The sequence below is a fragment of the Patella vulgata genome, chromosome 4 (genome assembly GCF_932274485.2).
Source record: "Patella vulgata chromosome 4, xgPatVulg1.2, whole genome shotgun sequence".
NCBI classification, from domain to species: Eukaryota; Metazoa; Mollusca; class Gastropoda; family Patellidae; genus Patella; species Patella vulgata.
Genome location: NC_065882.2, coordinates 28,711,783 through 28,728,261, shown reverse-complemented (window position 1 = coordinate 28,728,261; position 16,479 = coordinate 28,711,783). Strand labels below are relative to the sequence as shown.

At 34.3% G+C, this 16,479-nt stretch overlaps 1 protein-coding gene across 1 annotated transcript in view; it reads left to right on the top strand.

Moving 5' to 3' along the window:
- The window catches only part of LOC130012381 (zinc finger MYM-type protein 2-like), a 41,714-nt gene extending 26,126 nt beyond the window's left edge, over positions 1-15,588 (top strand). Inside the window, exon 3 of the mRNA XM_056100212.1 lies at positions 15,581-15,588. Within this exon, the coding sequence (XP_055956187.1) occupies positions 15,581-15,588 (8 nt within the window). The remainder of the gene's footprint in view (positions 1-15,580) is intronic.
- The last annotated feature ends 891 nt before the right edge of the window (positions 15,589-16,479 follow it).

Below are 16,479 nucleotides of genomic sequence, written 5' to 3'. Positions count from 1 at the left end.
AGGAGGTTTTGATAGATCATCTGAAATATAACACTGTTTAAACTGAAGGAGATTAACTCGCTTCCTCGACACGTCCACCTCATTCGGCCATCTTGTATTACCGGATGTGATATAAGTTGTTTACAGGACAACCTCTGCTGATTTAGACAAAATTGCTGCTTGGGTTGACGACATGAGATATTGGCCTAATTTGATGTACTGAGATATCCATAATTATCTAATTTCATCAAAAACAGTCGATGGACAAGAAATGAAAAACTCTAAAAGTTTACAAAACTACAACTTTTTTCAAAGTGGTAATGTCGGTCAGATTGTACAACATACGTGTGATAATAAGGAGATTATGCTGAAAACTTATGTTCGCGCTTCACAGAACATCACAAGAAATAATTAAGTGTATGTACTTTGTCAACAAGATGGAACAATAGTTAAAGGCTGGTGTACGTGAATGGCTGGCCAAGGACATTCATGTAGTCATGTTGGTGCTATTATGGAAAATCAAGCATGCAGTACAAGTTAGAAACCATTTGGTGATATCTGTATGATCGAATGGGTTCATTATATGTGTTAAATTAAATCAAATATCATAATTTTATAAATATTACAAATCAAATCTGTTTTGAAGGCTAAAAATACAGTTTTTTTCCGAAATGGCGCCATGTCTGGTGATATCATAAATGTGAAATTGGTTCCACCCCGTCAAAAGTCGCCCGAGGCATCACATGATAAAGAAAAGTCGAAAATCGGACTATAATTAACTCGTTTACAGGCAAAATAATGTGAAAAGTGACTGATGCAAAATCGCCTATTTCTCGTCAACAGCAAATATAACAAACTTATTTTGACATACATTGTCTTTGTAAGGATTAATGTTTCGGGTTTATGAAAATTGTCAAGAAATATTTTAAAATATGAAAAGCCTGAATGCATTGTAAATAACTCATTTATACACCTAGTTTATCATCCTTATATCAAAATGGCGTAAATTCAAAACCGAAATAAATAACTAAGCCTGACATATTTTGCGTCTTTAGTAGGAGCATTCATCTTGATCTTTAGATTTGTACAAATTAATATTTTCCTTTGCGAAGATCTTTCGACAGGTCAAAATTAAAGTTTTTGGCAAAATTACGTCACCTACAGAAAGGTTTATCTGTAGAAAAAAGTTGAGAATTTGCACCACAGAGCTTTTGCTTTATACAAATCAGGCAATAATTATTTAACCCACGGCCCATAAACTTAAATTAAAATGCTGACAAAGTTGGTTATTTTTCGACAAGGGAAGATGTTAGAAACTTTTTTTTATATATATAAATATGATGGCATTGATTCATACTATTTGTCAATAGGGATCAAATATCATAATTTGAAATGAATAATAAATATAACTCATTACAACAAAATATTTGTTTTGGGGGCTAAAATACAGTTTTTGCCAAAATGACAATAGAGACTTTTGGCAAGCGTAAATTTCTGGTCCGTATCGCGTATCCATTTGGATTTTGTGTGTGACGTCATCAATGTGTGTGTATTTCTCATACGTGATACGGCACACGGATACGACAGCACTTATCGAACAGATTCCATACGGCAAAGGTCCGTATAACATTGTTGTCTTTTTACCGTCCTTTTTGCTACTTTTAAACCCCAAAATGTTGTATCATAGCGTTTTTATCAATCAATGTGTATCCTAGAACACGAAGGTGTATATTTGCTGTGATTTTAACCATGATAAAGACTGAAATTTAATCATTCTTTTTTATTGGTTTTTATCGGAATGTTCATATTCCTGCGCAATGCTCACCCCGTCCTCATTTACTTTCAAAGCAGAGAACAACCAAATGCCAAGCAGTCAAGAACATTTTTTCGTTTCTTGATGTTTCCTCTTAGGATGCTAGACTGAAACTGATGGACGAGGTTCAGTACCTTCCCTATATATACAAAAAAGATCTTAACAGCGTAGCAAGCATGAATCATGTGGTGGCTAAGAGCTTCGTTCCAGCCTGGCGGCAACGTGGTTAAAGGTAGTGGGGACGTGGCTGTAAATGAAATGCTTACTAAGAAACCCTCGTGAATAGGTTATGTTACCAACTGACTTCCAAGCTGAATGTGGAATGAGCATGTGGAATGCTGTTGCGTTGGAAACATAACGTATGTCACCATTTACACAACGATGTGGCCGGCTACTTTTATATCACTGCCACCAGTTCTTTCGATAGTGATGGTAGTGATATCATAGATGGCGGGTCACGTCGTCGTTTAATTGGTGATATAGTTTGTTTGCCACAGCATTCCATTGGATGACTCCTTCCACACGCAGCTTTATGTCAGTTGATAATATAATCTATGCAAGTGTTATTATTTCATTTGTAGTCCTTGTTTTTGTTTCTTTGTATACCGCTTTATATTTAATATATCATGCATTTCTGTTCTACTTTTTAATTTATTGATTACCTTTTCAAAAGTTGTAAGTCTCACATTTTTAACCATCGTTAATTTTGTATCTATAACTGACAGACAACATAAACTAAAAGTCTCGATGACGCCACCAAGTCTTAAAATCAGACTGATCGACCAAGTAAATGTACTTTTTTCCTGGAAAATCGATACTAGCTCAGTCAGTGGTCCAATCGGATAAGAAATTTTCATCGTTGGATAATATACCTAATGGGTAAAATGGCTTCCATGAACATGCTACAAGCTTATACATAGCAGAATTGGATTCAGAAACTGTTTCAAAATCAGCACATCGTCCCATTTTCCCCCCACAAATGGCAGCTATATTAGAAATAAGCTAAATATGTGTACATGTTATCATATTACTCCGTTGTAAACGGCAGAAATGGAATCTGCTACCCGAAAGCAGATATGTTTACACCAAAGACGACTACTTAATCAATATCAGAACACCGTCTCATTTTCCTGCCAAAAATGGCCACCATCTTGGAAATATGCAAAATAGATGAACATGTGATCATTTTACACAGTTGTAACTGGCAGAAATTGAATCTGTGCCTGAAAACATATTTATTGACACCAAAACTACTACTTAATCGAAATAAGCACATCGTCCGATTTTCCCGCCAAAAATGGCCGCCATCTTGAACATATCTTCATGAAGTGATCGAAAAAAATCTGAAATATTGTCATGACCCCTGTCAATATATATACATTGTCAAATCAAAGTTGATATGTCGATAACATTATAAATAAGGTAAAAATTTAAAAAAAGTAAGTTGGAATATTATCGCAAAATGGCTACCCTCAAATAATGACCTCCCAAATTATGAAGACCTACTCAGAAAAAATGTCAACATTGGTTTTTCATCATTAAACATCAAAATCTTCAAAATAATGCTTATTCCACGATTTCTACCCGAAAAGCCGACGGATGGGAATTATGTAACAAACCCAATCGAAATACACCAATCGAAATGAACCTTGTGGAAGAATACGTACAACCATGTCAGCGATAACTAATCGTAAACAGAAACGTGTTTGATGACATTTGTACAACGAATAAGGAATATATAAAATCAATTAAAAACAGGATCAGAGAACCAATACGGTGGGTCACAACCCAGAACAATGTGACTAAAATATTCACGCTGTGTACTTAAATAGTCAATAAAACTTTTGAACATCGTATAGTTCTAAATCCTTGTTTATTTGAGAAATACAAGAAACTACATAATTCACATGTATATGATGTAATCTATAGTCTTGTCTTAGTTATACGCAGCCTAGAACGCGGACCTCCTTCTAAAACGCTACATGGTCTCCCGCTGGTATCTTATGGAAGGATGGACCGGGCCTTGGACCATCAGACGTGGTCTAAGGCCCCAGGGTGGTCAGGGAAAAATTGACATATATTTATTTTCAAAATTAATAAAAACGTCTTATAATCCACTGAAAAATATTATGACCTAAATCCGAGGTGAAAAATGATCTATGAGTGGGGAAAGGTGAATCAAGGTAGTTTCCTTTTCTAATCCTAAAACAATTCTTCACCGCAATCGGGACCCAAAGAAACCAGTTTGTCTGACGGCCAAGGGCTACCCAGTCGGCCCCTGTCGGTGTGATGTCTTTCTACGAACGCCAAACGATTTCCCGATATCTATATGATGCCTGAACAATTGGGATCACGCCCAGCTCTTTTGAATACTGACCCTCGCGATTGATTGGTCACTTGGTCATTTGACTAAAGCTGAATACCAAAAACTACGAAAAACCGGAATACTCGACATTCTGACGTCAATGACCCAGTTTATTTGCAGGGCACCTAATCATAAAATTAAAATCGTATGGTCAAGCCAAACAGCCACTCCCCCTCCCCTCCCCGCCACCAACAATGCACAAAGGAAACTACCCGAGAAATAATAATATTCCATCTATGTCGACCCTGATACACTAAGCGGAAATTGTATTCAAAGAATTTGATCACCTTTATAGTATTACAAAGGTTGACATCATCATTTACTGACTAGCATCAACCGCAGAGTATAGAACACTGCCAATGTCAAACCTTTATACTGTCGGTAAGACCACGTTGTTTGATAGCATCCATGAAATATGTGGGGTCTTAACTGGCCTTCTTATGGACATTTATATACATCACGTGTGTAAGTCTACTATGCGTTCGAATGACATTATATATTATGCACATGGTGATGGTATGTACATGTGTCAATATATACTCTTCAAAAAAAAAGTAGGGGATATTGAAATGAAAATACCTATGCATGTTGCGATATGATAAATAGCCATGGACATTTGACATGCTTAGAGAGTATGTTCACAGATGAAGAACTTATCGCCCCAACAGAACCACTGAGCTGCACATGCGAACACGCAATAGTGCCATACACGTGGGAGGGGTTCATTGTCAAATTTGACACTTCAAGGAAGGGTTGATGAAAACTGCCGCGTGCTGGTTTATCTATCCATGTTTGCTTTCCTATCGGTTCTTGCATAAGATTAACTGTTTAGCGTATCTTTTACGTTTACTTTGATCGGGAGACGTGTTCGTCGACGTCAACGTCAACGGACAATACTGCAAGAATTGGCCGTGACACTGCAAGAGGAGTGGGTCAGATTGCCCCAAATTGTGATTGAACGGTTGATTAGGAGCATGCATGTAATAGAACTAATTAAACGCGTTCCAAATATAATTTTATCACAGAGATCATTGCTACGATAGCTGAGTAATACAGGTTTCCTGAATTGGAAGTGACGAAATTCGGCCGTGTATCTGTTATCACTCGTCACATCAGTCAGTTATATAGAGGGATGGCTCGTGTTTTCCTTTGACGTTCGTCACTTCGGATTCAGGAAACCTGTATTGCTATCGTAGCAATGATCTCTGTGATAAAATTATATTTGGAACGTGTTTAATTAGTTCTATCACATATGTGATAATGACTGGCGCCAATATTGTCCTTTATTTGTAAACATTCGTGAAATTTGCATATGTATATGGGTATTAGACTAGTACAAATTCTTAATACCCGTTACAAATGGAAAGTATATATAATTGTATTAAGCGTTTGTTCAATATGTTAAGTGTAAACATTCATGTCTTTCAAATGAAATTTGCATATGTATAAGGTAGACTAGTACAAATTTAAATACCCGTTGCAAGACGAAAGTATATATAATTGTATTAAGCGTTTGTTCAATATGTTAAGTGTTAACGTTCATGTCTTTCAAGTGAATTCTAATTGATCTTATCTTACTGGTTTTTCAAAGCCAGGGTATTTATAAAAATACCCGTTTCTTTAGAAACTGTCTATGATCATGCTCAAAATAGATGTGAGACTGAAACACTTATTCTACTATAAGATAATGATAAAATAGAAAGAGTCGTCTTCACCCAAGTCATAAATATATATTTTGACCTGTCAAAAATGCTGAAAACAATATTTGGCATTTTAACGATGATGATTAATTAACAATTTTTTTAACGGTTTGGATTCTACATATTATCAAGTACAAATTAATTTCTACAGATCTGTTTACTAAATCTTTGCTGATATATTCATTCTCCAGGTCTTTAGAATGTGATGAATTAACAAATCTTTCAACCATTATTAATTTTAGGGAGTAACCAAGGAGACATATTTTATAGCCATTTGCTATAGTGTGTACTTGGTTTTAGAGGTTTCTTTAGGATGCTATACTATCTATGATGTTGCCGCATTCTATAAAATTAATATTCGTCTACAGAACTTTTCGATTTTCAATATTCGTTTTGGAAAATTAAAACGTTGTTAAACTACTCAAATTAAGAAATAAACCCCTCCTCTAAACTGTCACTTTGAACCTTCTTTCAGAGTGTGTCTGTATCATGTTGATAGAAACATTACACTGAATAGTTCTTCAAAAACGCACACAACGTTCACTGCCCATTGAAAAAGGGATGCAGTAGAACCATTTGATGATAAAGATTTTAGTTTTGATCTTGTAATTTCTAAAATTTGATCTAAGAGATATGTCCCCTGCAGGTTAATAGCAACTTATCTAAATTATTTTTATTTGAAAGTACATGTATGAAAAATACAGATATATGAATATAATTATTATAGAGCTAACGTTACAATTTTAAAGAGTGGATTACATATATTTAAAAAAATTAATATTATAATACAAGTTCTGTTGTTAGTATGAAACGGGGTTTAACGCCCTACTTTTTTGCACCAACCTCGTTAATGACAAACGCCATTCAGTGTTCTATCAGGGAAATGAGACTCTTCGTCGAATTCCAAAACCAATATGTACATGGGACCTCGTTTTTAGTCCCATCCGAACAATTAGACACTTTTTTCACTAACAGGGGAACTTTCTCAGCCAATATCGTGAGCCAGTGATTTATCACTGAGCCACCGTGGCTCCTGTAAGATCACATAATCGTTTTGCTTCCCCGATTTCATGAATAACCAAATGAGGTTGGGATTATAAAACAGGAATACAATAATTATTTCTCAATAATTTCAAAAATATTTCACTACCTTTTTTGATGCTCATGAATAACCAAATCAGGTTGGGATTGTGAAACGGGAATACAAGAGTGAAATATTTCTCAATAACTTCAAAAATATTTCACTACCTTTTTGATGCTCTACTGCCATTCAAGTTATGATGCTTCGCAGGACAATGTTGTGTGGGAGGATCTTTGCAATTCGTCATACTCTGTTATGTTTTGGAATTCCCAAAAACACTTGAGGTATGTAAGTGGAGTTTAGTACCAATATAAATTTGTTCACATAACTATGGACTGCCTTATGATGGTGAATGAAGGTTACACTTTTTTTTTTATAAAAAATCTGCTTCAGATTGGATTTGCCTTTAACGACATTTCACTGTATTATACATTTCGGGTATATTGTTTAGTAATGTTTAATCTTCGTCGTGTGTTATCTTAAACCAAACAAAATATGACACCTTTGAACTGAAAAGTAATAATGGGTCTTTGCTGCTCTCAATACTATTTTGTAAGAAAAAATAGCTTCTTCACAACCTGAAGGTGACACCATCGGATAAAAAACCCAAAGCAATATAGATTTGTGCATGGAAGTGATGTGGGTGTTAATAAGTCACATATAGCGGATGTAGCTTTTCATTCAACTGTCATTATTTGTGGTCATTAAACATCGAAACTCAAAAAATTATACAACAAATTCTACAAGTTTTATTTCCAGATTAGAATAGTGTCGTCATCATTTGACCTGATGCACGACGACTTCTCGATTTGGCCTTTACAGTAAAAACAGACAGAGACTGGGGTGATATATAACCTATTCTTTATTTAACCGTAAGCCCCATCTCCAAAGAATCACCCCCCCCCCCCACCCCTCACCCCCACCCCTCCCCCCCTCAAGGTCATTGGGTTTCATTTCGGTAAGGGTTAGTAGTTCACAATACATGCATTGTCAATATATTGCTGCATAATGTCCGGTAATAGATACATGTTGAATATTAAATACTGAATATTAATTACTGCTTTGTGATAACTGTAGTATTTGTAAATGTAATATAAATCAATACGTTTATAATTGCCTATACAAATCTTCTTCTTTTTTATCTACCTATGTTACAAACGATTGTAAAAAGCGACCATCGATGGATGTCTATACTACATGTATATATACTACATGTACATACAAGGTACTTAGTTCGACAAGTACTTTCATTTCTAAAATAGAAAAAAAGAATGTTAAGAACGCTACTCAAAAGAACAATTAAATGTTACGTCTATTATTGTATGACTATATGCAAACGGCCTTGTTTCTGTATGGTCTAAGACGATGAAGCGAAGAAAAACAAGACCTGGAATTTCATTCATCTAGCAATGCTGTTTTTTTTCTTGGCTAATTTAAGACAAAGTGTCGTAACACATAATTATACAAATACCTGCATAAACAGAAATAGATCAATCATTTATTTAGAGAAGCGTCATACTTATTTTGATATATGGTGTTATGGCATGGGTGTAACAACAAATTATTAAGAAATTGAGATTTTTGTTTCGCTTTTTTTGCATGAGATAATCATTGAAATGGTATTTATATTCGATGTTCGGCGTTCCTAAAATATCTAGCATGTATATAATTTTTGTAGAAGGGAAATACGTTAAATGTGAATGAGCGTTGCGACTTGCTGTATTTATGTATTTTTAGATCATCTAATGATCAAGTTTTATGATAGTATATTTAAAATGATTTTTTCATGAAAAGAACTAGAACGAAGCTGTTAACATAGTTCGTTGTGGCCTTCTAGTTTTATTGCTGTTGGGATATAAGTTATTATTCGCGATAATAATATATGAATATTTCGTATATACAGAAAAGAAAAGATAAAGGAGGAAAATTGCTCTGTGAAATCAAAGTGGTGAATTTTAATTATTCTCTGTTATTGTTACTCCAGTAAAGATAAAACTGAGATAGGTGGAATTCTTGTTCATCGAGACGTGTCCGTATTTACGCTCTTATGACCTTTTTTTCATCCTGGCGGAGAGGACGAACAAACAAGTGAAAACATAAATTTGTTTTATTCAAATAGTACTAATACATCATTACAAATTAGAATGTAAAATGATATGTGCGATGAACGTCAATGTGTATATTATACCAGAATGAGATGTAGACCCACAGGGTTGTTATATTGTTTGTTACAGATATTGTTAGTCGTAATGCCTAGTTTGATTCAAGCAAGATTGGACAGAAAGGAAAGTGCCAGAAGTAAAATATTAAGAGCCATATTCCGGGAAGACAGGTAGGAATACTTTAATTATTACTAAAGTTTTACATGTACTTTTGTTTCTTTGTTTCTCCATATAACCTTCATTGGCCCTTTTTGTTAAAATTTAACGTGTGAAATACAGCAAGCAAATGAATAATTCTACAATAATTTGTCCATATGACCTTCATTGAACCTTTTTGTTAAAATTTTATTTTTTGAAAAATACAGCAAGCAAATAAAGTATAAATAATTTTTCGATACTTTATATGCTTTGTGTTTCTGATTTCGTGTGGAAAAATATATTCTGCTTAAATACATATCACCAAGTCTTATTGAATTCATATCAATTTTATAATAGAGTGCAATAATTTTGATAACATCAATAAATTGGCTAATTATACGAAACATGTACGTTTATTACTAATTACAGCTTCATATTGGCTATAGGGTGTACTTATTAGAGGGGAAAAAACGCAATGCGAACAACTTGCAAGTGATGAAGGTGTTATCTAAAACCATCTAAAAACGACAGAAACATTTCACCGGTATTATGTAACGGCATTGACCAGAAATATCTGTTAAATATTTAAAACTCAGAACATATTTTGAGTTAGACAGGCTTATGTCAAGCTGTTCGGGCGGGTAGAAAAGTAATTAGGTTAAGCCTTTTCAGAAATGTGTGTCCGTTATAAGAGCCAACATGAAAAAAGAAAGTTACTTTAGAAAACGTATGCAAATTGGTGTAAAATATTGTGCAATGTCTATTACGTTCTTGGCCAAAAAATATATGTAGGCATTGAACATGATATACACTGTTATTTGCCATGAATCCACAATGAACCGTCCCAACATGTAATATTTACATTGTATTTAATAACCTGAATTCAAAACTTTGAGACGTCAATATGATGCCATTGCAGCAGTAGTAGTAGTAGTAATAGTAGTGGTAATACACGTCACAAGATATTGATGTTCACTTCATTTAAACGGACTTTGGCGAATTCGTGACTTTAAGATAATTTTCTATTGTTTTCAATATAACTAATGTGAAGTATATCACCTTGCCTAGTAAATTTGATTTCAAGACAGTAACTCTTTCAAATCTTTTTTCTTCAAGAATATTAATTAGTTTTTACTTCACATGGATTACAGCTGGATGATTCGTGTATGTACACCCAACATATAACATGTTGAAGAGATGGCCAAGTTACCCCATTCAATCAGACGGTTTTACAGTTATCGGCAAAATCTCCTTCAGTCAGAGCTTCCATATTTCAATTAATAATATAGTGCATTAATTTAGATTTAGTAGTCTCGATAACCGCAGCCGGATTTGTATACGCCGTCAAAAGTCATATTGGTTGTTCTCGCATGTCTTACAATAGGTTGAGAGGAAAAATATTCAAACAAATAGAATTCATTGTTAACTGGTGAAAAGACACAATTTCCATAACCATAACCATAATAGGTTACCATAATACAGAATGGATGCCACTCTGTCCTTACTAATGTTTGTTGTAGTCGAAGCGTAGACAATCTGCTTGAAACTATAGATTTAGAAGCAACTTTTTTACTACTTTGATTAGGAATTAACTTTCAGTTATGTAAGTGCGCCCAGCGAACTTGGTAACATTTAATATATCTTTACACAGATGGCAGTATTTAAACATCTTTCTATGAGCTAATATAGCCATCATTATGTCGAGATAAAACCTTCTAACAAACTTACTAGACCGAAACTTCGGTATCTGGAGGCGCATTATAACTTCTTGCCATCTCCACGGAGAGACAAACTACTTTCAGTACTTTTGTCTTTGTATATAAACCGACTAACAGTATAAAAATACAGATTGGTGCCATATAGCCAAATATTACAGCAGTATTAAACGATGCAATCAATTTGCGATGGAGACAAGAATTGGCGTTGTGGGCCGTCAATAAGCCACATGTCGAAACATGTATACCATCTTTTAAAACAAAAGCCGATTCTTCATTGTCAAAACACATGCTTTTGAATATGTTTTAAGGTTAGGGTGATGGCAGACGGTAAATCATTAGCCGTGAACCCCTTCGGGAACTTTCATCGACTCGTAATTAAATGCTTAAGTTTGAAATTATATATTTTAAAGGAGTAGCCTAAAATAATTCAGCCGTAATTAATACATGTAATTTAATTTGGAGATATAAGAACACGTAATTAAATGCTTAAGTTTGAAATTATATATTTTAAAGGAGTAGCCTAAAATAATTCAGCCGTAATTAATACATGTAATTTAATTTGGAGATATAAGAACACGTTATGAATTTTCAGTAACAAAAAATAGCACGTCGAAACGTAAGAATTGTATGTCCTTGTCCTCAGCCTATTTATTCGCGAACGATTTCTCAGTCATTATAGGCCAGGATCCGTATTCAAAGGACATCTTAAGTCTAAGATAGTCACTTAACTACTAGATTTCACTTAAATATACGTAACTTCCTGTAAGTTATGGGTAAGTGGCATTCAAAGGCAATGTTAAGTATTAAATTTTCCCTTAAAGTTAATCGGCCTTCACTTCGGTTTTAAGTGTTAGTCTTTCAGAGGTATTCAAATACCAGTTTAAGTAAGAAAAATTCACTTAACTGTAGGTGACCTATGGGAGGTACCGTAGAGTTAAAGGGGCATTAGACAAGATTAGATAAAGAGCTGACAGTTCTCGCTATAATAGTTAAAATGGATGATGAAAACAGAATATGCTGAAAATTTTAGTCAAATTTGTTCAATTGATTCAATTTTAGCCCCGAACGTCATTACTAACTTTGGTGCGATAATAAAGCAAGTCTTGATTATCCAGTTTTACGTTAAATTGTACATCACAAAATGTATTCAAATCCACTATATATTACAGGATAACGATGGCACCGAAAGTTGATTATGGTCTGGATAAGTTAATTAATGTCTAATTAATAATTTTGATAACATTTTAGGCGTAAAGAAAGACCTGCAATAGACATATTTAGCTCTTGCATGATATATGTTTAAATGAGATTATAATGACTTCTTTTAACCAGAGTGTAAAAAAAGAAGTCATTATAATTTCTTTTAACCGGAGTAGCTTGGGCCGGGGGGAGGGGGATGTTCGAATGGTTAGCACGTGCACGCTGTATCATATAAGGCCTGTCATTGAGTCAACTGGCGTGGTTTCGACTCTCCGGTTGTACGTGACAAGGAGTAGGGACGCCTGTCCAACCAGGTGGGTTTTTCTCCTGGTCCTCCGGTTTCCTCCCACTGCTAAAGACCCCTACGCGCAACGAATTATTGAAATAAAAGGGAACCATATGTTAGTCCCGAAATGACTTAGGCCTCAATATGTATGGTAAATGGACAGTAAGTAATGACAAATACATTGTGAAAAATGGGCCCTCCCACAACCAAGTTAGGTGACAAACATGGCTTCTAAAAAATGATTTTCAATTAATTTCTTGTGTTACAAACTGTGAGATGTGATGATATATCTGGACTAAACACATATTCAAACTAATTAATTAATGTATCAACAATTTGTTTCAAATCCCTCTCAAAACTTTGTCTTCGCAAAGAGATAAATCAAGCTATAAAAATCTATTTTTAGAAGCCATGTTTGTCATCTAACTTGGCTGAGGGAGGGCCCATTTTTCACAATGTATTTGTCATTACTTATTGTCCATTTACCATACATATTGAGGCCTAAGTAAATTCTTGAATTATTTGCTGCCACTTTTTTTTTCCGCCTTTAATTGCAGAGTCTGTTATACATTTACACCCCTCAATGATCCCAAGAAATAACCACCGCCCCCTAAGTCAAACTGGCAGACAATTGGGGGTCTATGCTTTCCATATATAGCAAATTTGCCATACTTTTATTCGAAATATCCACCTAATAAATACCATCGTGGGAATCGATAGTATTATTTCAGGTAGAAAATGGCGTCACGTACCTTCAACGCCAGGCCTTTAGGCTTCTACAGTGTAGGCACTGACACAATTTCTGTGAATTTCTCAACTGACAGATTGAGAAACAACACTGAACGATTTGTTCAGTCTAACTTAAAAGCCAAAGGGCCTTGCGTATTGCTAATATGTTGTTTTCTATTCGTTATACATTGGTAAAATAATAAAGTCTATAATATCCATCATTATACTACCATAACTGCAATTGAAATCTATTGAAATTGAATTTTTTAAAACAATCTACGAAAACAGCTGTTCCGCAAAGGATTTGTCATGAATTATAGTCATTTTGTTTTCATGCGTTACAATATTTCAACAAACATTTTCCGAGTAATGACATCTAAGATTTTAATGTATCGTGGTGCTCTTAAGGGGACATAACTTACATGCGATGTTAGACATTCGTGATTTTTGGCAGTGGAGGTTAATCCATAAATTAAAATTCATGCTTTATGGCGAATGTGGGTATTCCATAATTTAAGAGTGCAGTTAAGTTTTTGACATAGCAAGGATATGTTAAATACAGCCCTTAAATACCGTTTTAGGGTAACACACTCAGTTAAGTGGAAAAATTAAGTATTTTTACTTAACTTTGAATACGGACCCAGTTGTCTAGATAATCGAGGTAACTTACATACTATTCGTGGCATGCAGGAAATCATGGCAGGCTTAAAGATACATTATGGGAGATTTTTATAGAGAGTTGGCCATTCTTGCTATAACAGTTCAAAAGTATATGATGAAAGAAGAATATATTGAAAATTTCAGTCAAATTACTTTATTCTGAACATAGTTATCATCGTTGTAATATTTGCCTAGAAATGGTAGCGAAATGCGTCTTCACCTTGGCCGACCGTTTGATTGACAGGCGTTAACTCCACCTACATATCTCGATTACCAAGTAAAGTTTTCAATGGCATACGGAAACGCTTTACAGCGGCCTCGCTAAGTACACTCTATCATTTAGCCTCCATCTAACTGACATATTTTCATCAGGTTGCCCCATACTTGATTTAATCAATTAGTGAAATCCTATTTAAATCCGAGCTGTAGTCGAGCCATCCGTGGGTCTACAGAGTTGATTTTGGGCTTGTTGTTTAAATAAAGATCTAATTTATAATTTCTATAACACCTGAAGCCTAAATTAAGACTTGCAATAATCAGATTTAGCTCTTGCATAATGCATGTTTAAGATACAGGCATTTGTTATGGCAATACATATTTCTTTTGAATTATAGTATTAACAATGAAAAGAGGTATTGTTATTTTCATTGTACAATACATCCTGAAATTAAAAGTGTAATATGTGCAGATATTCAAATCGGACAATACCTCTTTAAGTACTAATGATAAGCATTTGACAACTATAAAGTCATTTACGTTAGAGACAGTGCCGATATACTTGAGCCTGAAGAAATCAATACACTTGCTTCTTTAAATATTCTTTTTAGCTTATATCCACTTGGTCGCTTAAAACCAAGAATATATTTCTATTGTTACTTTGGATGAAAAGTAGTCTATACACCTATGAGATATTTGAACTGAACTCCTAGAAAATATTGAGCTATAGTGTGAAGTACTCACACACGAATAGCGAGAAATAGAGAATCTCCTACCAGTCTTTTTTGATATCAAAAAATAGCAACACAAGTTGATATTTTTTTATATCAAAAAAGACGAGTAGGAGATTTTATTTATCACCCAATCCCTTCTTACATGCACAAATAGATAAATATAATTCTTTGCTGTAGATTTCACTTTTACTGAACATTACGGCGTAGTGATACATCATTTTTTGACAGCAATTTAACCATTGCAAAGTCCTTTATATTGACCCAGTGTTTCCATCAAGGTCAATTGAATAACAATAGTTCATTTTTAATTAAAAAAAAGTTAGTTCCTTTTCAACTGACCAGTCCTAAGGAGATATCGCAGTAGATTATGAAATATATCACACAAGCGATATCTACTGTAGAATGTATTATTGGGTGATAATACAGCTTATATGGCGATATAAAAACACAGGAAGTCTTGGTAAACTATAGATTTTACTTTTTTGTAATAAACGTGAGGATGTACGAGAAATAAACGAGAATTAAATTAAATTAGTATTAAGCAATTGTAAGTATCAACACAAAACACAAGTTGATATTTTTTTATATCAAAAAAGACGAGTAGAAGATTTTATTTATCACCCAATCCCATATCATGGATTTGACAACAAGATACTGGCACGTCCGGTTTGGATATAATTTTATTTAACGTCCGCTTCCACCATGCCTATATCGCATGACACCTAACCCAGACAATATTTCTGTTGGTCCCGTAGAAAAGAAATAAACATTAAACTATACATTTTATTTATATGATTAGCACCCTAGCAGTTGTGAGAGAAAATGACATATTTTACTCTTTATAACATGACGTATGGGAATTATCCCAGTAGTACCGCCTTTCGTTTTTCATTTAGAGCTGTGCTGAAACAATTGAATTGCCAAAGACCAATTACGTTATATTAAATACATTTTAGGCCGTCTTATTTGCACAACAGCAGCAGCAGTTCGTGCTAGCTATAAAAACAATACAATGTTAAAAGTAAATGTAAAATTACAGTGAAAAATATGTAATTTCTTTAACATAACGCTGTAAAATTACCACTGTATGTTTTTATACTATAAATTTACTGCATTAGTGAGGTAACATGGTAAAAAGTTGGTAAACTAACAATAAAAGTGAAGTTTTACAAGTTAGAACTGTATTTTTATTACATGTAATCTATATTGATACAACTATGTTGGTTAAAAGTACATGTATGTTCTATTAATATACGCCCACATTGAAATGTGGTCGTATATTGTTGTCGCCCCCGTCCGTCCGTCCGTCCACAATTTGTTTGTGGACACTCTACAGGTCACAATTCTTACCCGATTTTGACGAAACTTGAAATATAGGTTTATCTCCAAAAGATCTCGGCTGCTTTCGATATTGGCATGTATCGGATCGAAACTTCATGGATTATTGCCCCTGTTTGTACGAAAAATCACGTTTTAGCTTGTGGACCCTATAGAGGTCACAATTTTTATCCGATTTTGTTGAAACTTGAAATGGAAGTTTATAACCCAAAGATCTCGGTTCCTTTCGATATTCGCGTAACATCCTGAATTATGGCGTTTTTAGCTTGTCGACCCTATAGAGGTCATAATTTTTATCCGATTTAAAAAAAAACGTATAATTATATCACCGTTACACCCTAAGGACGACTGAGTTAGAAT